At 38.3% G+C, this 23,309-nt stretch overlaps 1 protein-coding gene across 1 annotated transcript in view; it reads right to left on the minus strand.

Annotated features, from left to right (window-relative positions):
* Positions 1-1,092: 1,092 nt before the first annotated feature.
* The window catches only part of MALRD1 (MAM and LDL receptor class A domain containing 1), a 496,818-nt gene continuing 474,601 nt past the window's right edge, over positions 1,093-23,309 (minus strand). The window contains exons 29-31 of the mRNA XM_023758060.1: positions 1,477-1,556; positions 1,286-1,382; positions 1,093-1,171 (exon numbers count right to left, since the gene is read on the minus strand). Of these exons, the coding sequence (XP_023613828.1) occupies positions 1,093-1,171; positions 1,286-1,382; positions 1,477-1,556 (256 nt within the window). The remainder of the gene's footprint in view (positions 1,172-1,285; positions 1,383-1,476; positions 1,557-23,309) is intronic.

A 23,309-nucleotide genomic window follows, 5' to 3' on the forward strand; every position in this document is an offset into this window, starting at 1 on the left:
GATTAAAAATGTCAGATTTTTTTTTTCTCATGAACACCATAGTTCTGGAATAATTTTGCTTTAATTGATGATAACAAGTTTGGTGTCTGGTATTTAACAAGACTGCAGGCTGGATACCTGAGAAGAATTCATCAGCAGGTGGCATATACCATTTGACACCAAGGAAAATGCACTTATCCTGTGCTCTGTGACACATCGGTGTTGCAGCTGATCCAAATCTCTGGCCACAGACTCAGCATGCAAGACATGATGTGTTTCTTCAATATCTTAAAATTGTATTAAATCTTATTCTGAGTCTTTATCTTGTTCAGTTCATGGAAAAGATAGTCACTTTCCTTATTGGGGTGACCTGTATCCCATACAGGTGATGGGAAGATGGGTATTAGGTAGGAAGCTCCTAGCATCATTTTAAAAACTTTATCTTTATTGTTGAAAGTATTATATAAGTATATGACCTTCTTTTTCCCATTGACCCCTTTTAGCCCACACTGGACCCCTGCCCCAGGCCTTCACCACACTGTTATCTTTGTCCATGGGTTAGGTATGTATTCATACAAGTTCTTTGGTTAATCTCTTCCCACCCACCTCCACCTCCCTGCTGAGATTCCATAGTCTGTTCCATGTTTCTATATCTTGGATCTATTTTGTTCATCAGTTTATTTTGTTCTTTAAATTCCACATATGATACTTTTTTTCCTCTGATTGGCTTAATTCGTTTAGCATAATATTCTCCAGGTCCCTCCATGCTGTCTCAAAAGGTAAGAGATCCTTCCTTTTTACAGCTACATAGTATTCCATGGTGTAAATGTACCATAGCTTTTTTTATCCACTCATCTATTCCTAGTATCTTGACCAGCACAGTAGACTGTGAGGTCTTCTGTGTCATGCCTGTGCCCAGCCTGCAAAGTTCCTCCAGGTGCAGCAGCTCTTGGCCTCTGGCCTGTGCATTTCTTAGGACATGGGGGTCTTGGCCTGGAAAGCTGGTGGCTAGAGTTCAGCCTTCCTGGGCAGGCCAAGGAAGTGTCTCTTTTGCAGTTCGCTGTCTTCCCTGGGCACCACCATGAACTTGGATGTCTATCCCCTTCTATCTTTTTAATCAGTGGAGAATGCCATGTTCTCCTTTTTGTTGTCATCAAAAATGATCCTAACATAATCTAAAAAGTCAACTTTACTAAAAAAAAATAAGTAAGTAAGAGAAAGATGTCATGAAGTATGAAAACACCAAAGTTACCTGCATGTAAAATGGAATGAAAGGAAAATATAGCAAATGAAATGTTTCACTTACCTTACTGGTGCTTTTCTGTTTGCAAGAAAACACAAGGTGGCAACTATAATATGAGTCATCAGGAAAGCAAATCCAATACCCAGGAGAGTCCATATATCTAGAATTTCAAACCAATGAAAAGGATACACACACAGTCAAAAATATTAGACACTCAAAAACCCGGTGATTTGTTTAGTCACAATGTCACCTACTATTCTGAGAGTATGTGGGATCTGCAGTGGATTGGTTAACTTTGATGTGGCATCGATTTCCGGCCCATCCTTGATGACATCTGGAAATGAGATAAAAGATGACAGTTAGAAAAACAAAAAGGAAGCAACAACATATTTTAGTAGTATTGTCATGGAATAAAACGATGAATGTCAATAGACAATGAGATGCCTGCAATGTGGGTAACTTTGATAAGAAACTAAAAATGTTAAACCGAAGCCAAAATTAAATTTCATTATTTTCACATTATTGTGTAAGATGATGTTTTTCGTGATTTATCTTCTCTTAGATTATAAAATGGGCACTTAGTTTTCAGAGACTTCCTTTTTTGTTTTCAAAAATTGACTTGTTTTTCACCAGTGTCCATATTACTTTACTCATTTGTCTCAAACGTAAAAGCTAGCACATTTTTTTTAAAAAAGTGATTTAACTTACTTCAGATACTGATAGAGAAATTCAAATTATGGATTAATACAAATTACAGGGCACAATTATTTTTCTTTAAAACACATGATCCTTCAAGTTCACAGATTTGGAATCAGGTTAGTAATCTCATGGGATATATTAGGAATACTACTAGAATTTCACTACCTTTGTTTTACTTAGGGACATACATGATGAAATGTAACATTGGGAGCATCTCCTTTGATATGGATAGTTTTCAGATAGTTCAGAAATGGAGACTAGCTTGTGCTCAGAGAGATAAGATTTATTTCTAAGTGGTAAACGTGGTAGAATACTTCTGGTATTATGTATTTGCATATGGATATGAAAATTTGTGTACACATTCTTGTTTACCAGAAATAACACAATACAAATGAAAAAGGGTTTAGTTGAATTTCCTGCCAGGTTCATGGTATATGCTACAAAATAGTATTAAAAACCAGCTTCTGAATAGTGTGCTTAAAAGCTGTGTATTGAACAATGCTTCTTCAGCACACATTTGCTTTAGTTTCAATCTCTCTTTTGAATTTGAAAACTTGAATGATCAATAGCAATTCTTTCAAAAAGCAATAGCTTTTTTAAATATAAATAGCTTAGAGGTTTAAAGAGGTCCATAAGAATATCTTCTTTCCTTAGGAGGTATTCTTTAAAAGGTAGAAATTTAAGACAATTTGATTGTTTGGATATTTCTGAAATTCAAATTAAAATAAATCAGAACTGTTGATTAATGGAGTATTTTTTTCTTTTGAGTTTCTTATTTATGTATTCTTTCATTTATTTATTTGTTAAATTTATTTATCTCTTTTATTCTCATTCTTCATTTTAATATTTTTCTTTCCTAATTGTCATTCATTTTAAAGTGCTTAAAGACGTTTTTTTCATCTTAGGTAACCTTGTAAAACATCTAATATTATTTTACATGCATACATTAATACTATGGTTTTTATTCTCATAATCCTCAGGATATAGTTCTTGGTAGTTCCCAGTTGACAGTGTGACTCCACATGCCAGTCTTTCACATGTGCACAAACTGGTGTGGCCTAGAGACAGGGACAGGTTTTCATTTGGTTAATTGGGCATCCTTGGGTTTTTGAAAATGCCACTTCACTGGCACGAGGATCACACTAGTCTTCCCTTTAGATAGAGGGTAGGTATTTGAATGTGCCTATTAAGATAGTGTCAGTGGACACTATCTGAAAATACCAGTTAAAAAATGAATGGGAAAAATCCAAATGTATGCTATCTTTCGATCATTTATCTTCTCTCTATTTGTCTATTTATTTATATATATATATGTATGTGTGTACTTATATATTATCATCTATCTACCCATAGTGTGTGTGTGTGTATAAATATATATATATATATATATATAATCACTCTTCTGGTGATCAACAAATAGAGTATTAAGTGACTTTTCTTTTGACTATTTTTTACTGAAAGAAAAATTTCAACTATACTGGAAAATATTTTGATGATAATTTTATAGAAATAAATATAGATGCTATTGATAAAAGGAAAATGAAAGATAAGCAATTTATTTTTACATTGGTAAAAATATACCTGTAAAAAGTAACAGGATATAACCTTTCTTTAAATAGTACATAAATCTATATCACGGAATTTTTATTTATTTATTTTTCTACTGAAGAACAATTATATTAAAGAATAGATCAAGGTGATATAATCTTATCAACTACCATGAGAAAAATAATAGAAAGGAATGTATTTTAAGGGCCAAAATTAGTTTCAAAGTATGCTGAATTTTTGTCACTTTTGGCCAAGGGAATTTTGAATTTAAGAAGTATGAATGAAATTATGAGTTAGATATTTATAATACAAAATCCTTTAAAAGAGTTATTTTAGAAGAAACTGAGTATCCTACGCTCAAAAGTTTTCACGTAAGTATATTTTGTATATCAGTCTGCTATATTTATTTATTATTATTTTTTAATCCTCACCCGAAGATATTTTTTCCGTTGATTTTAGAGAAAGTGGAAGAAAAGGGGAGAAACAGAGAGAAACAGCCATGTGAGAGGCCCACCAATTGCTTGCCTCCCGCACATGCCCTGGCCCTGACCAGGGTCTACTATTGAGCCTGGAACCAAAGTACGTGCCCTTCACCAGAATGGAACCTGAGACCCTTCAGTCTGACATTCTATCCACTGAGGCAAACCAGCGAGGGCCAGTCTGCCTAATTTAAACCAAATGTTTTCTATATGTGTTTTCAAGGGGGCTTATCTGTGAATTTTAATATATATTAATTTTGAAGTATGAATTGAAATTTTAAAATTATACAGTAATATCTATGATTCAAAAAATTCTTGTCCCTGGACTGCTGTGGCTCAGTGGTTGAGTGTTGACCAATGAACCAGGAGGTCAAGGTTTGATTCCTGGTCAGGGCACACGCTTGGGTTGCAGGCTCGATCCCCAGTAGGGGGCATGCAAGAGGCAGCTGATCAATGATTCTCTCTCACCATTGATGTTTCTCTCTCCCTCTCTCTTTCACTGAAATCAATACAACATACTTTAAAGATTCTTGTCAATAACAACAAATTGTTCCTTGAAGCAGAAATTGTAACCTCCACACCAACGTGATTCCAAACCATCACTTCCTTCCTATTTGATGTTTGTCAGATTAAAAGTAATACATGCTTAAAGTAATGTATGTTTGAATACAACCCTTCATATCCCTATGTAATTCCATCCTCCTTATATAACTAATATAAACAGCCAAGTATGTCTCTTTCCACTCCTTTTACTCTTTCATAGAACACACACACGCACACACATGTGTGTGTTTATTGTAATAGAAGCATCTACATCTCTCTGTATCATACTGGCTTTAACTTTCAACAATACAATATGGATTTCCTTAAGACCAGCTGTCTACTAATATACAAACAACCCATACAAATAATTTTCAGAAATTAACATATCATGTATATATTTCTCAGTTTAATATTTTTGTTGTTGCTTTTCTCCTTCTCCTCAACCCTCTCCACTAAGGAGAAACATTAGCTTGGTTGCAAAAAGAAGCAAGTAAGAATATGTAACATATATTTTATCTTTCTTTGTCATACTAAACCTCTTCTATGGATAATTCAGTGTTCAGAGTAATTGTGGCAGTTGGATCCCTAGACTCCATTCAAACAGGGAGAATGGATGAGATATTGGGAAGATCTTGGTGTGCTTTGATTAGGATGCCAACCAGAGAAGATCAGTCCTGGTGGGCCATCTAAGGCAGAGCTGGATGGTTGTTAGAGTGGGGTGGGTGTAGGGAGGTCTGTGCAATTGTGTGATGCCAAGATACAAAGTAGAGATTAAAATATATGAAATATAACAAGGTTAAAAAAAGTGCTAAAGGCCCTAGTTGGTTTGGCTCAGTGGATAGAGCATTGGCATATGGACTGAAGGGTCCTGGATTCAATCTTCTCTCTGTCTCTCTGTCTCTCCACCTGCCTTCCACTCTCTGGAAAATATCCTTGGGTAAGAATTGACAAAAAAAAAATGTTTGCTTTCCTTTGTTAAGATAAATTATATAGCTTTAAAAAAAGTGCTAAAGGAGAGGATGAAAGAATTGCTTCAAGAATAATTGTATTTCCAGACCCAGAAAGTGAAAAATGTGCAATCTCAACTATACATTTGTGGAACAGGTGATATATTAAATTATATTTATTCTAAAGAATGAAATGTTCATATATATATATATATATATATATATATATATATATATATATATATATATATATATATATGTATACACACACACACACACACACACACACACACTGAGTGACCAGATTATTATGACCACCTGATGTTTGTAGGCAAATTAGCTGTACACTGCATCATATGGGATATGGAAGCCGAAGGCCTGTTCCAACACCTTTGCTGTCTGCAGTTACCAAGATAAAACGTCTTCAATTCGCACAGGAACACAAAGATTGGACAGTTGAGCATTGGAAAAAAGTCATGTGGTCCAATGAATCACGTATCCAGCTGCATCATGCAGATGGCAGAGTGAGAATTGGGTGGAAACAGCATGAAAGCACGCACCCCACATGCATGAGTACAACACTTCAAGCTGGTGGGGGCAGTGTTATGGTTTGGGACATGTTTTCTTGGCATGATTTGGGCCCTTTAATTCGTGTGGAACAACGTCTGAATAGCACAACATACCTAAGTATCATTGCTGATCAAGTTCATCCTATCATGTTGATGGCATATCCCAATGGAGATGGCTTCTTCCAACAAGACAATGTGCCATGGCACGGTGCTCGTATTGTACAGGAGTGGTTTCAAGAACATGAGGGAGACTTTACCTTGCTTAGGTGGCCCCCACAATCACCAGGTCTCAATCCAATTGAGCATTTGTGGGACGAAGTTGAAAGAGCCATCAGGCAGCTGGTTCCACAACCATCAAATCTCACAGAACTGGACAGTGCTATTCATCAGGAATGGTGTCAGATTCCTCGCATCACCTTTCAACATCTCGTGGAGTCAATGCCAAGGAGAATCGCAGCAGCATTGAAGGCAAAAGGTGGCCCAACGAAATACTGATGGGGTGGTCATAATAATCTGGCCACTCATAATAATATATATCCCACGTTCAAAGGCTGTTAAATCATGTTCTTTACCCATATCTTCAGAAAAAAATCACTTGTACTGTCATGGTAAACAACCTGCTTCCCTATTTATAATGGTCTGGCCCTCTAGGAACTTCAGCGTGAAATTATAGCTAATTTGCCTACAAACATCAGGTGGTCATAATAATCTGGCCACTCAGTGTATATATACATATGTATTATAAAATGTTACATAAAAATTGGTCATCCAAGAATATAGAAATCATTTCTAATTGATGGAATCTGGAGAAATATATTCAAATATGTTATTATGGAATCCCAAATTAACCTATAGATTTCTGAATTATATCTTGTACTGTAATTTTGCAGCCATCCTTACTCTAATATTGCAGTTTTTAAGGATGTAGAAGGAAAATCCCTTCAGAAGCAGCATGCGTTTTGAATATATTTTAGATTAGATTTATAATCTCGCATTATAGCAGTAGACTTGTTTTTCTTTTTCTTAGGCATTTTTTATAGCAACATGTTGTGATTATTAAATTCATTTATATCATTTTTGTTTATAGGAGCCAGTATCTTCTACATTTACATTCCATGCTTCAGAAAACCACAATATATAAAGCCCCAAAGGAATTACAATTGAAAACCTGCTATGTGTTCAACAATATTCTAAATGCTTTACTATACTATTTGTAATACAATAATGTTACAGAAGAGGAATCATTTCCCCATTTCATAGTTGAAGAAATACAGTCATAGAGCAGTTGAGTAGCAAATCACCCAGGGGTACATTCTGAATGAGATTTTCAACCATGTCTCTTGGTCTCCTCAGCCAATGACTGCTCTATTCCCTACATGGTTTTGCTTCCCATGTCTCCCCAAAGTAGGACTTTAGCTGTTTATAATGGCAGTTAACTTTATAATGTTTATCTTCTAGAAGAGCTTCACTAGGAGAACTTTCTGGTCTTCGTGGTCTGGAAATGTCCATTTATCACATTAAGCTTTACTCTGGAAACATCTCTAATTGTAGAGGAGGCAGGTGGCGCTAAGGAAAGAGTAAGTAATAGGGTCAGGGCACCTGGGTTTGAGGCTAATCTTTGCCATTTTCTAGCTATGGGAGAATCAAATGACTTCTGTTTCCTATTATGAGCAGTAACAATTACAACTCACCTCATAGAATGTGTATAAGAATTAAACAACACATATAAAAGTCCACTGTAGACTGTGAAGTGTTATCTATGCCAAGCTGTTCCATACCCAGGATTTTAGTTTCTGGTAGAAATCATGGTCATGTCCCCTGCTGACTTCATGCCCTAACAGACTGTCCCTCCAGGGAACTGGCATCTGACAACTGCCCTGTCTCCCATCCTTGCCTGAGCATTGGCTAAGACTTACAAAGCAGTGAAAGGCCATTGCCACAGCTTCTGCTTTTATGTGGTGATTTTGAGGGGGTCAGGGAGGGAGTAGGGGAGAGTGAAGGTGGAACAGGGCATAGAGGAGATAGACGGTGATGGAAATAATAAAATACTATAAATAAAAATTGTATATATAAATATGTCTGGAGGTTCTTACTTCAGTTATAGAAGTAGGGGAAGGAAAAGCAGTTGTTGAATATGCTCAGTGCCTGCAATGTACAGTCCTCTGCCCCAAACCAATGAGGCTTCTACCCATCAGACACATGTGCTCCAAGCGGGGAGAGGGAAGTGCTGTCTCAACTTAGTATGAGAGCATCAGCTCTGACTGTGTTTTCAGGGCTACGTGCTGAGCCTGTGCCAGCAGAAAGGAAGTGGGACAATGGAGGAGAGCCCTTAACAAGCCATCCTGATTGTCATGGGTGAGTTCATTTACAGGAAATAAGAAAGCAGGAGAAGCCACTAAATAATCTCTGAGCCACAAAGCACCGAAATTCCACTGTGAGCACTGGTGATTAATTTGCTCAGACTAATTTCCTACTTGACTAATTAGCTCCAACATATTTTGTAAAATTTAGAAGTATTAGGGAGAGTCCACCTGAAAGGGAAAGATAAATGTCCCACATCATCCGTGCATAAGAGTTTGTTTTCTTAACAAAAACAGGAGAAAGGGAGAAATAAAATATAATTAGACACTCTCAGTTGGAGCCAACATGCTAATCTTCCCTTAATTCTAACAGGTCTTCTGCTATTAGTGCACTATCACCCAGGGGCTCTGAAATCACTTATTTCTGGATGTGCTTGGTAACACCCATTCATTACCCACTAAAACCTGGAACAAAGGCTCCTCCCATCCTTACTGTCATCTGTATGTTGGCCCCAGTTCCTGTGTCTCGTTGCCAGGGAAAAGGAAGAGCCACACATTTTCTGAGCATGGATTCATGGGAACAGGCAGCAGGTTTACTCTTTTTTTTATTATTTTCTTTAATTTTAACTACTTCAACTGTTCAAATAGGGCTACAGTAATAAAAGGAAAAATGAAGTGCCAATGCAGAGGCATGGTTATTTCATTAAAATGTTGATATTTGCATATTCAAATTTAGAAAAGACTTAAAATGCAAATTAGGTAACTTAATCCAATACTTTTCACTGACTCAGGATAATGGGGAGAACATATTTGATTGCATTCTTCCTAACAATTATGAAACTAAAGGGACTTTTAATCCTATTTTGAAATACAGCATTCCTAGCACCAGAAGAAGATAAAAAAAACTTTCTTCAAAGATTAGAAATAATTTCTAGATGCCTATATCCATTCCTCTACTGCATCATCTCAATCCCCAAAGTTCCAACAGTTTACTTCCGAATTATCTCATCCATGTGTCTTCTCTAGTCCTGTAATAGGCTCCTCACTGAATTTTCTGCCTCCAGACTGATGTCACATTGTTCACTTCCCTAATTCAAACCTTGTACTACTTTCTCACAGCTCTTAGAGTCCTGTCCAGAAGTGGTTTTACACAGGGACTGTTTTCTGATATGGACTCTTGAAGGCACAGCTGGTTTGATCTCAATTTTCTCTTTGCTCATAAACTCTTTATTCTTATTGGAAGACCTTCACCTGAGAGATGTACCCTTTTGCACTTCTACATCTTTCCAGAACATCTTATTCTCATTGGCTGGAAGATGGTTTAACCTCTCATCCATCTGGCTAACTTATATTTATCCTTAAAGACACAGACCAAATAACATTTACCCTGGGAGGCCCTCCTTTGTGTCCTGTCTGACTTAAAAAATACTTATTTGGGTCCCATGGCACCCTGTAAACCCTGAGGACAGCACTTGGCCCACAGTAGTGCAATTGTCCTTTTCATTATAAATCTTTCTAGACTATACATTTTTGGAAGGTAAGGACTATTATACCTGTTGTATTCTTGTAAACTCCAATTAGCACAATCTGCTCATAGAGATTTACTGAAAATATTCACTATCATCACAATAATTGTAGTTAAAACACGGATGATTTGTTATAGTTATCAAAGCACCTTTATTTTGTACTTAGATTATCTTATTTAATCATTATCACAGTCATATACAAAATTAGTATGCACCAGAATCTCCTGTAAGGTTTATAAAAACAGATTGCTGGCCCCATCCCTACAGTTTTTGATTCACAATGTCTGGCTGATATTGTTGTAATTAGCTAGTTATTAATAATAGAAAAGAAGCAAAGAGGGAAGGCCAGACATTATAGGCACGTCATTTTGACAGCTTTACAAGGAAGCTGCAACTTTGCACTTCCAGGGAACCACTGGCCTATTCCCTGAAAAACACTGGGAGAAGGGACCCAACAAAGGAAAGATAGATGCATGCCGAGTAAAGTTGGGGTGATATAGGGAAGGTACTTGCCTGTCAGTCAAACCTGGGGACAGAGATCATTGGCCAGAATGGGCGTGGCCACTGCAAGCACATGAAAATTTGGAAACACATAATCTCCTGAACAAAGAAGTTCTCTCTCTCTTGTGCTTTTGGCTCGCTCTTGGCTTCCTTGCATTCGCCTGTGTTTCCTCCATAGCCATGTTTACCTGTAGACCCCGCATGCAATGGCCTGATGGACTGCAGTGGGGAAACACAAAGTGTGCTATCCTGATGCTGGAGTGGACTGTGCAGACCTGGAATGGAAACTGAGGACATTAGCTCTGATTTTAGCTCTGCTGAAACCCAAGCTACACTTCTTCTATGGCAGGACAAAGGGAAATGGGCTTTGGAAACGTGGGGATTTAATTCCATAGAAATAAAGCCTTCTATCATATTTCATCCTCCTGTGTGAGTCTCAGAAAATTCTTTTTCTTGGGATAGTGCAAGAGTTCCACCTTCATGAGCCACCAGCAAGGATAAGACCTCTCATATCCAGTCACAGATGGTGACCCAGATGAGACCCTACCAGGAGAAGTGACTTATGGAAAGCATCCCTTCTCTTCTACTTCCCGGCCGAAGCATGCCTGTAGCCTTCAAACTTGCCATTCCTGTCTGCACCTGGCCTGTACTCCAAAGGGAAAAAAGCTGGCCTAGGTTGTGGTGAGAAACCTCTCTCCCTAGCCTGGGAGTTTTATAATTCACTGGAGCCCTGGTTTACGAAAGTCATACACTTGGGGATCCCTCAGCCCAGCCTGCACCCTCTCAGAGTCTGGGAGCCCTCAGGGATGTCCGACTGATGGCTTAGGCCCATTCCCCATGGGCCTAAGTTGTCAGTCGGACATCCTTAGCATTGTTGTAGAGGCAGGAGAAGCTCCTGCCACCGCCACTGCATTTGCCAACCATGAGCCTGGCTTCTGGCGCACTGACCACCAGGGGGCAGCTCCTGTGTTGAGCATCTGCCCCCTGGTGGGTCAGTGCGCATCATAGCATCCAGTTGTTCTGCCACCCGGTTGATTTGCATATTAGCCTTTTATTATATAGGATTTCTCACATTGTCTCCTGGATTGGTGCTTGTCTGAGTCTTTTGCTTCCTTTTCTCTGCCCTAACTAGCTTCTACTGCTTTGGATGCAAATCCAGTAGAAAGAGACACCCTGCTCCCAGCCCCAAAGACGCAACAGGCTCCAGAAAATGCCGAGAAGGTCCATGACCTGATACTATTATGGAATTTGTGCCTTGTGCCCATACTCTTCCCTGTTTACAAAACTCATCTCTCTTAACCACTCTCTCTCTCCGCATGCTGCTTATGTTGCTACAATTTAACTTCTCTCGGTTCCCACTCCACAGGACTCAGATGGCTGACCTGGGAACACCCTTTTATTGCCAGCTTGGTGCCAGTGCTATGGGTTCCTGCAGCGCAACATGCAAATGAGTGCCAGGGGAATGCAAAACCCAGGGAGCTGGCATGCACTCACTACTGCCTCGACAGTTACTCCTGGCCTGGGAAACCCCAGCTCTCCAGCCTGCTTAAGCCCAGGGAGGGGCCAGCAACCCTGCATCCCAAGCTGGGGGCTTAAGGCCAGACTCCCAGCCCAGTGCAGCTCCAAGCCAAGGACCATCCCAGCCCTCGCTTCCCTCTGCTTCCCACCTCCCTCTGCTTCTGCCCTGACAGTGCACCCAGGGTGCTGCGGAGCAGGGGTCCCGGAGGTGGGCCACAGACTGGATTGCTGCTGCTTGAAGACCCAGAATTTTGCCTCCTGCCCACACTCCTGCAAGTTCCCCAACCAAAGCTCACCTGGACTTCATGGGTCTAGTGGCCTGGGGCTGGGCAACTATAGGGGAAGGCAAAGCAGAGAAAGTCTGAATGCAGAGGGAAGCCTCCAAGAAAGCTGCTACCAGGACCCCGCCCCTGGCAAGCCCAGGACCGCTACCTGCCTGGTTCCACCCTCTCCCTGGCTCATCACAGGGGATGGGAACTACAATCATCACTAGGTCAGAGGGCACCTCCCTCGTGTTACTTGAGGCCTGGCAGCCTGTTACTTGAAGCTGGAAGTTGTAAATTGTAACTGCCCTGGCAGCCATGTCGCTTAAGGGCAACGTGGCAGCCCGTCAGAGGAGCTGCTCACGACTGATACTGTCTCGGTTACAGATGAAACTGCTGTGTATTTTGATTCATGCAAACTTTGCTACTTTGTAATTTGGCTCATGCAAACATTACTACTTGTCATTAATGCTTCTTCCACAGGCATAACTAATAGAGAAAAGCCTCAAATATACAGTTGCTCAAAGAAATGAAAGGTTTTTGTTACCTAATCTTGGAAATTAACTACAAACAGAATTTAACTCTAGGGCCCGGGTGTTAAATCTTTGTCTTGGCAGATTAACAAGGGATATTCCCTCTCTCTTAAAGGAAGCTGTCTCATGCTGCCAAGGGACCGAGGCTGTTAGGAAATGAGACAGCAACAGATTGCCAGCCCAGCTATTAAAGGCTGGTTTTAAAAGCCATATTTTCCCATCCAAGACAACGAAGAGTAAAAACCTCCGGTAAGGTCAAAGGCCATCAGAATCCCTTGTGTGGAGTTAGAGGCCCCAAACCTGGACAATTGTATTACTATCTGGGGAAGAGTCTCTATCCCAGGCATACTGGGAGAGATTTCGTACTGGGGGTGAATGTGAGTCCCCTGGCTGGCAAAGGTAGGATGGCAGTGGGACCTTGGTGGCTAAGGTGTCATAGGCCACTCCAAATTCTGGTATATGACAGAAAGCTGGAAAGCAGAGAATACATTTATGCCTCCCTCAGCTATCAAGTCACCCTGTCAAGTTTGTTTTTGTTTATTTTTTTTTAAGATTTTTACTCCCTGAAGTCAATAAATAATGCGATCTCCACTCACAGTGCCTTGAGAGTGCCTACTCTGGCAAGAAATTTTATTCTAGGTTTATCAAGGAAAGGACTGTCTGCCTTTAAAGTACTAATACCTCATCTCCAATAACTCTTATCTAAGCTATTTATTGAAATGCAAATGTTAAAAAATAAATCTCATCTGAGCCTCAGCTATTTGAGCCAACCAGTTTAACTCAGTTCACTTACGATTTGCTAAACCAGTGAACTTTACTATATGATACCTATCTCCGTGGAAATATGTCTCTTGAAGTATAAATATATTTGCTAGTAAATAAAGCAAACCTGTATTTCTAAAAGTTATGAAATACGTTTGCCAATCTTGAAAATGCTCATTTCTTATTTTTAGCCTTTTCTCCCTACATGATACCTCCAGGGTCTGACAATTCTTAACAAGTGCATAATGGCAATACATTTCTTTGCACATATTCAATAAGACCAATTTCAAATGATCTGGTCTTATTAACCAAGATTTTGACCAAGATGTCTAAGAGAGACATGCCTGTACTCTGGATGTCACCAGACGCCTTAAGGTATTGAGATTGACTTCCAAAGCCAACTGAAGCCATAGCAGAAAGGGCCTGATACCTTACTTGGTCACATGGTTTATAGCAATCTTTCCAAATAAAAAACAGAAATTGCTTTGCTGAAAGATGGCAAGACATTTTGGGGACCTCACGGACTTAAGGAATTGACCCAAACCTACAGGTATTGAAGATGAAGCCTGGTGGAGACTGTAGCTTGCCTTCTCTGCCCTGAGGGGCTGAGTATAGCTCAATATTTAAATTCCTTGTGAAAGATGGCAAAAAAAGAAAATTGGAAAGAGCCTGTGTGATTTGTTTGATCAGTTGCTATTCTTGTATTTATGCAAATACTCAGACCGAACTAAAACTGGACTAAATGCAGTCTCTTAGAAAATGAGAATAATTGTAGGAAGAAAAATTGCACGACAATAAAAACCAAAAGCCCAATTGTGGATATTTGACTCCAGTACAATTAATTTTCTTCAAATTTTTATTTTGAAGGCTATCTCTGTGTATGCCATACAGATCTCAGCACCTGATAACATCACCAGAGATGTTAAACTGCAGAAAATCTATCAGATTGTCACTGCTTGCTTTAATTCCAGCAAAAGCTTTGCATCCAAAAGTCTTCTCAACCGGTTTGTGATTTGTTATGAGCATTAACCTTTGGTTTTGTTTCCTTGCTTCTGCTTTCATAGGGTGCCTGCCTATTTACTTGATTGCCTATTCACACAAGCCTCACTCTAGAAACCAACTGCATCACTGTCTTCTGAAATGAGTCAACGCTTTGGACTTATAGTTGGGTCAATGAAATATGGATGGTCTATCAGCTTCATTTGAAACTGCTTTCCTTTTTCTGCCTATATGGTTCAGACAGGAAAGCCCCAGGGTTTCACACAGGGGAAATCTTCAAATATTTCCTTTAGCTTAATTTAAATATAATGGGCAGAAGGGCTTCAGACAGGTGTGACTCACCTTCCTCCAGGGAAGCCACTCCTCCAGCCTAAACTGGGACATGTAAAGTTAACCTTTCCCTTTACCACATGGGCTTTTTATCTCTCACCAGACCTTTAGTTACTATAAGTCTCCTCACTTTTGAATTGTGCCTTTTAACCTTCTTGTCAAGTTTGTCATTTCTGGAATACAATAGAAATGCAGCTTGTCAAATGCATCATCCTCTGGACATCACTCATGTCACCTCACAGGGACACCAGACTAACATGGATTTCGCAAAATCCCTCTTCCCTGCGCAAATAGCCCCCTTCCCTTTTGCTCCTCCTTCCTCTGTCAGGGAGAAACTCTGAGCCCAGGGAAAGGCAGATCTATGCCCTTTGATAGCCAGAAGCAATTACAAGAAAATGAAGACTTTCATCCATTTATCCTTATAAGATTTCAAGGCTTCTCACCAAGAAACAAAGAGAGAGAGGACCCAAATTAAAACAAAAAAAAACAAACAAAAAACAAAACAAACAAAAAAAAAACAGAAATGAAAGAGATGAAGTAACAACCGATCCCACTGAAATACAAAAGATTATTAAAAAAATACTATGAATGACTCTATCCCAACAAACCGGACAACCTAGATGAAATTGACATATTCCTAGAAAAACAAAAGCTTCCAAAACTCTCAGAAAACCTGACTAGGCCGATAACTACCAATGAAATTGAAGAGTAATAAAAAAAAACTTCCAGCAAACAAAAGCCCTGGTCCTGATTAGTTCACAGGAAAGTTTTATCAAAACATTCAAAGAAGAACAAACACCAATCCTCCTCAGACTATTCCAAAAAATTCAAGAGGAAGAAACACTTCCAAGCTCTTTCTATGAAGCCAGCATTACAATCCCAAAGTCAGGTAAAGACATGACACAGAAAGAGAATTACAAGCCAATATCCTTGATGAACATAGATGTTAAAAAGCTCAACAAAATATTAGCAAATCACATCCAGCAATACAATAAAAAGATCATACACCATGACCTTTATTCCAGGGATACAAGGCTGGTACAATAACCACAAATCAATAAGTGTGATATATCACATAAAAAAATTGAAAGATAAAAATCACATATTAATACCAATTGATACAGAAAAAGCATTCAACAAAATCTAACACCCTTTCTTGATAAAAACTCTCAGCAAAGTGGGACTAAAACCTTAACATAATAAAAGCCTTATATGACAAACCTATAGCCAACATCATACTCAATGAGGAAATACTAAGACTGTTTTCCCTAAGAATAGGAACAAGATACCAATCCTTCACCAATACTTTCACCAATCCTGTTCGACATAGTACCGGAAGTGCTAGCCATAACGATCAGACAAGAAGAAGAAATAAAAAGCATCGAAATTGGACAAGAAGAAGTAAAACTATCGTTATTCACAGATGACATGATATTATACAAAGAAAACCCTAAAGTCTCCATAAAAAACTACTAGGTTTAAAAAATTAATTCAGCAACGAAGCAGGATACAAAATTAACACACAGAAATCTATGGCATTTTTATACACCAATAATGAACTCACAGAAAGAGAAACTAAAAAAACAATTCCATTTACCATTACAACAAAAAATTTAAGATACCTAGGAATAAACTTAACTAAGGAGGTAAAAGACCAGTACTCGGAAAACTACAGGACGTTGGAAAAAGAGATAGATAAACAAGTGGAAGAATATACTGTGTTCATGGATTGGTAGAATTAACATCATTAAAATGTTCATATGACTCAAGGCAATCTATAGATTCGATGCAATTTCCATTAAAATATCAATGGCATATTTCACAGACCTAGAACAATCTCTCCAAAGATTTATGTGGAATAAAAAAAAAAGACCCTGAATACCTGCAGCAATCCTAAAATAGAAGAACAAAGTTGGAGGGATTACAATGCCAGATATCAAGCTATATTATAAAGCCACTGTTCCCAAAACTGCCTGGTACTTGCACAAGAACAGACGTATAGACCAATGGAACAGAATAGAGAACCCAGAAATCAACTGAAGCCATTATGCTCAATTAATATTTGACAAAGGAGGCAAGAGCATACAATGAAGTAAAGATAGTCTCTTCAATAAATGGTATTGGGAAAAATGGACAGATACATGCAAAAAAATGAAACTAGACCACCAACTTAACACCATTCACAAAAATAAACCCAAAGTGGATAAAGGACTTAAATGTAAGACGGGAAACCATAAAAATCTTAGAAGAATCCATAGGCAGCAAAATAGCAGATATATGTCATAGCCATATCTTTACTGATACAGCTTCTAAGAAGAAAATAAACAAATGGGAATACATCAAAATAAAAAGCTTCTGCACAGCAAAAGAAACCATCAACAAAACAACAAGAGAGCCCACTGCATGGGAGAACATATTTGCCAATGTTATCACCGATAAGGGTTTAATCTCCAACATTTATAGGGAACTCATACAATTTAACAAAAGGAATATAAACAATCAAATCAAAAAATGAGCAAAGGACCCAAATAGATACTTTTCAAATGTAGACATACAGAAGCCGACAGACATATGAAAACATGTTCAAAGTCACTAATCATCCGAGAGATGCAAATCAAAACAACAATGAGGTACCATCTCACACCTGTCAGAATGGCTATCATCAACAAATCAACAAACAACAAGTGCTGGCGAGGATGTGGAGAAAAAGGAACCCTCGTGCACTTCTGGTGGGAATGCAAACTGGTGTAGCCACTGTGGAAAACAGTCTGGAGTTTCCTCAAATTTTTAAAAATGGAACTCCCATTTGACCCAGTAATTCCACTTCTAGGAATATATCCCAAGAAATCAGAAACATCAATCAGAAAGAATATAAGCATCTCTATGTTTATAGCAGCACAACTTACAATAGCTAAGATTTGGAAACAGCCTAAGTGCCCCCCAGCAGATGAGTGGATTAAAAAACAGTGGTACATCTACATGATGGAATACTATTCTGCTGTAAAAGAAAAAGAACTCTAGTATTTACAGCAGCAAGAACAGACCTGGAGAGCATTATGCTACATGAAATAAGCCAGTTGGAGAAAGATAAATATCACATGATCTCACTCATTTGTGGAATATAATGAACAACATAAACTGATAAACAAAAATAGATTCAGAGACATAGGATCATTGAACAGAATTTCAAACCTCAGAGTGAAGGCTGGGGAGGGTGGGGTGGTGGGGTAAGAGATCAACCAAAGGACTTGTATCCATGCATATGAACATGACCAATGGACACAGACAATAGGTGGGTAGGAATATGTGCTGAGGGTCAGGAGCGGGCCGGGGGGGGGCGGGGGGGGTGGAGAGCTCAATGGGGGGAAAAGGAGACATATGTAAAACTCTCAACAATAAATAATTTTAAAGAAGATCACAGGGCTTAATTTCTCTAAATGGGGGACTGGTACTGTTATAATTAGCAAATAATTAGTAATTGGGAAGAAGCAAAGAAAGAAAACCAGACACTATAAGCATGTCATTTGTGCAGCTTCACCAGGAAGCTGCAACTTTGCACTCCCAGGAAACCACTGGCCTATTCCCTGAAAAACACTGGGAGAAGGGACCCAACAAAAGAAAGATAGATGCATGCCCAGTAAAGTTGGGGTGATATAGGGAAGGTACTTGCCTGTCAGTCAAATCTGGGGACAGATATCATTGGCCAGAATGGGCGTGGCCACTGCAAGCACATGAAAATTTGGGAATACATAATCTCCTGAACAAAGAAGTTCTCTCTCTCTTGTGCTTTTGGCTCACTCTTGGCTTCCTTGCATTTGCCTGTGTTTCCTCCATAGCCATGTTTACCTGTAGACCCCGCATGCAATGGACTGATGGACTGCAGTGGGGAAACACAAACTACGCTAGCCTGATGCTGGATTGGACTGTGCAGACCTGGAATGGAAACTCTGGACACGGGCTCTGATGAAGACCTAGATTCACTTCTGTGGCAGGACAAAGGGAAATGGGGCTTTGGAAACCCAGGGATTTAATTGCACAGAAATAAAGCTTTCTTTGTATTTCATCCTCCTGTGTGAATCTCAGAAAATGCTTTATCTCAGGGTATCACAAGAATTCCACCACCATGAGCAACTGGTGGGGACAAGGACCTCTCCTATCTGGTAACATGGGGTGATCTCAGAATTTCATTTCTAACAATTTCTCAGGTGCCACTGACTCTGCTGATCTGGGGAATGCTGTGAGACTCACTGCCTTAGAATATTGCTTTGAGGCTGGGTCATTATTCCAATCTACAGAGAACAAATTGAAACTTAGAGAACAATGGCTTTGTCAGTGGTGAATTCAGATTCTTAGAACTGCTTAGCTGAGTTCTTATTACTGTATCTATATTCCACTTCCTCACAAAAGTAGTATATTTATTACCAGATTCTGTTCTTAAGGGATGATAATTTGAAAATGCAAATCACATGTTCCTGTGGCTTTTATTGTAATTTCCACTTGAATTGGTGGCCAAGTTACTTAGAATTGAAAATGTAGAAAGGGAGCACATTCATATATTACTTCAAATTATTACAACATCATAGAAACAAAAAAGCAAGAGTTTCTACTCTTACTTCAGAGAGCATAAAGCAGATAAAAAGTGTTCTGCTTTCATTCATTTAGACTACTGATTGGTGTGGTGCTGCAACTGATAAGTAACTAAAAAGAAAAAAAAATTCCTAAAGATTATGTTTTAGGTTTTCCTCTTCTGACATTTTCAGCTGTTATGAAGTGATACTTCCCTGAAATTGCAAAAAAAAAAAGAAAGAAAGAAAGAAAGAGCAAGGAAATGAAATAATTCACAAATTGGACAACTGCAATGGGCTGAGAGTCAGTAGAAACTACTGTTGTTCTAAGATGAAGAAGGTAAAGGCATTACACTTTTTGCTGTGGAGTATAATACCAGCAAAAAATAGGTTTTTGAAATTTTTATTTTGTTATCATATGATGTATGGAAAAAAAACATGTCTTGAAAACATAGGTTCTGATCTTTTTAATTCCAGCAAGACCTTATTGATGTTTGCTTTATTTCACATTAAAATACACACAAGTAAGCACAAAATGGTAAGCTCAAAATGAGAAAGAAGGAGCAGTGGAATGCTGGCTCTGGAAGGGACTTCCACTAACCACAGTACTTACAGGGATGGGAATCCTTGGGTGTCTTCAGTAAAGTGACAAGGCCCTTTACTTGCTCAGTACAAGACCAGGAATCATCTAATGATTTTCCATTAAACTGAGAAAAATTTCTAAACTCCACACTCTTTGTTCAGTTAGTGATATTGAGCGTCTTGTATTCACTAGGCCTTGTTTAAGGTGCACCATTGTCTGTTAGACCATTTGCTACCTGCCTCCAAACTCACTTTTTCACAATATGGTAATGCTCTTCTCTAATGACCACCTGACGTTTGTAGGCAAATTAGCCGTACACTGCATCTTATGGGATATGGAAGCTGAAGGCCCGTTCCAACACCTTTGCTGTCTGCAGTTACCAAGATAAAACATCTTCAATTCGCACAGGAACACAAAGATTGGACAGTTGAGCATTGGAAAAAAGTCATGTGGTCCAATGAATCACGTTTCCAGTTGCATCATGCAGATGGCAGAGTGAGAATTTGGTGGAAACAGCATGAAAGCATGCACCCCACATACAACCCTTCAAGCTGGTGGGGACAGTGTTATGGTTTGGGGCATGTTTTCCTGGCATGATTTGGGCCCTTTAATTCGCATGGAACAACATCTGAATATCACAACATACCTAAGTATCATTGCTGATCAAGTTCATCCTATCATGTTGATGGCATATCCCAATGTAGATGGCTTCTTTCTACAAGACAATGTGCCATGCCATGGTGCTCGTATTGTGCAGGAGTGGTTTCAAGAACACGAGGGAGACTTTACCTTGTTTAGTAATAACCAGATCTCAATCCAATTGAGCATTTGTGGGACAAAGTTAAAAAAGCCATCAGGCAGCTGGTTCCACAACCATCAAATCTCACAGAACTGGACAGTGCTATTCATCAGGAATGGTGTCAGATTCCTCGCATCACCTTTCAACATCTCGTGGAGTCAATGCCAAGGAGAATCGCAGCAGTTTTGAAGGCAAAAGGTGGCCCAACGAAGTACTGATGGGGTGGTCATAATAATCTGGCCACTCAGTGTGTGTGTGTGTGTGTGTGTGTGTGTGTGTGTGTATCTCCCACGTTCAAAGGCTGTTAAATCACGTTGTTTAATCTTATCTTCAGAAAAAAGTCACTTCTACTGTCATGGTAAACAACCTGCTTCCCTATTTACAGTGGGGCCTTGACTTACGAGTTTAATTCGTTCTGAGACCGAGCTCGTTAAGGAGCTCGTTAACTCAAATTACTCTATTAACTCAATGCAAAAAATCAGCCAAGAGAGACAGCTGGTATCTCAAAAAACTCGTTAGTCGGGACACTCGTAAGTCAAGGCCTCACTGTATAATAATGGTCTGGCCCTCTAGCAACTTCAGTGCGAAATTATAGCTAATTTGCCTACAAACGTCAGGTGGTCATAATAATCTGGCCACTCAACGTAAACACCCTTAGCTTGTTCTTGTCTCAGGTACTTTATTTTTTACACTTTTTCTAATAGTTAAGCAGTTTGTCTAAATCTTGGAATAGTTTTCCCTTTAATATAATTGTAATCTTGGCTCAAATGACACCCTCTCAGAGAGGCCTTAGTCAGTAAGTTTATCTAAAACATGCCACAGTCAGCACCTCTTCCTCATCCCTACTGGCAATCGGCTCACCTACTTATTTTTCTTCATTGCATTTGTTACTACTCAATTTTATGCACACATAAATACACATGCATATATATTAATATATGTGTGTATATTTTAAATATTTTAGATAAATATTAATTTTAAGTATGTATACATTACCTATAATTATGTAGAATAAATATGCTTATATATTATGTGCATATACATACAAATACATATTAAACTTTATAACCAGAAACTTGAAAACCTCAATGAAATGATTTTGCAATGGTAATATAAATTATAAAGTTAATATAACTACTAGAAAATGAGAGTAGTTCCATAGTGTATGTAATACTGAAAAAGGCTTAAAAATGCTTCAAAACTAGGCTATTTGGCTGTTTTGGTCTTTCAAAATTTTAAGAAAAGGTAATTCTTACGTTATATTTGGCATTTCAGAAAATAAAAAAGCTACCCAATTTATTTCAGGGAGCTAATGTTTGCCTGATAATAAAAACCTAAGAAAAAATATTGTATACAGAAGAAACTCTGGGAACAATGCCACTTATAGATACCAAAATCCTAAATAAATACCAGCACACTCATACAATAATACAGTGTGCTGTAGGCTTTAGCAAATGCTGTCTCTTCCCTCAGTATGTAGGTATAATCCATAAGGAAAGGCAAATCAATCTGTATCAGGAGCAGAGGGCCTTGTGGGATAGAAGGAAAACTGTAGTAGAAGACCTATTGTTCTAAATTATAAACAGATTCCCTCCAAGAACAGTTCTACCTCTGAATCACTCTACTGACGACTTTTCTCCAGTTCTAAATGTATAAGTAACCCTCAAGTTATATAAACTCTTCTAAACATATAAATGGGTGATAACAATGAAAAGTACATTATTATTAACAAATAATCCCTTAATATATTTCCTGGCCTACATCTGTTTACTGGTGATTTCTCTCAAATATTTAGTAAACATACTAGTATAATTTACTGATTACATATATATTCTTAATATATAAAATGGTTAAGGTAAACTAATTTGTTTCATTAAGCTATATATCTCTGCTACATATATCAACTAGAGCACAATCAGAGAATCATAGTTCAGTTTCACTCAGAGATGTGCAAAAATTCCAAAGTAAAATACAGGAAAAAATTTTATATTAGAAAGTCTAAACAGCACACAGTAGTATTTATTAAAAAATATATGTATTTCCATTATTTGTATATCTCTGTTGTTAGATTACATGATGATCTCTTAAACATCATGAAGAATGGTGTTCCCTAATATGTAACACCTGGTGATGAAGGTGCTCTATGACTGGCTATGGTTGGCACAGAGGAGGAAACTTTGGAATAAGAATAGGGTGGTGTGGCCAGCAATGGAAGAAAAATGACTCTGTTAGGGACTATTTCATGTTGTAAAAATCTCATAAATTTTAAGAATAATAGGTCATTAACTGCCTGTCCTGCAATAATATAGGTGCATAGGGGAGAGAGAAGTTGAGGGGGAAAGGCAAGGCATGTGCCAGCCAACGATGACAACAGTTTATCAGAGAGAGTGCTTTATCTTTCCCTTTGGTTTCAGCAGTTCTGTTATAATAAATCCTGATATTAGATAATTTTATCACCCCAAATACAGAGCCAAAACATTTCTTGTTAAATTTATATATATATATATATATATATATATATATATATATATATATATACACATATATATATTAAACTATACATATATAGTTTTAATTATTTCTGAGCACTTTACCACATCTGCAAGGAAATAAATATTCACCA

Source organism: Myotis lucifugus, unplaced genomic scaffold, assembly GCF_000147115.1.
Source record: "Myotis lucifugus unplaced genomic scaffold, Myoluc2.0 scaffold_121, whole genome shotgun sequence".
Taxonomy (NCBI): Eukaryota; Metazoa; Chordata; class Mammalia; order Chiroptera; family Vespertilionidae; genus Myotis; species Myotis lucifugus.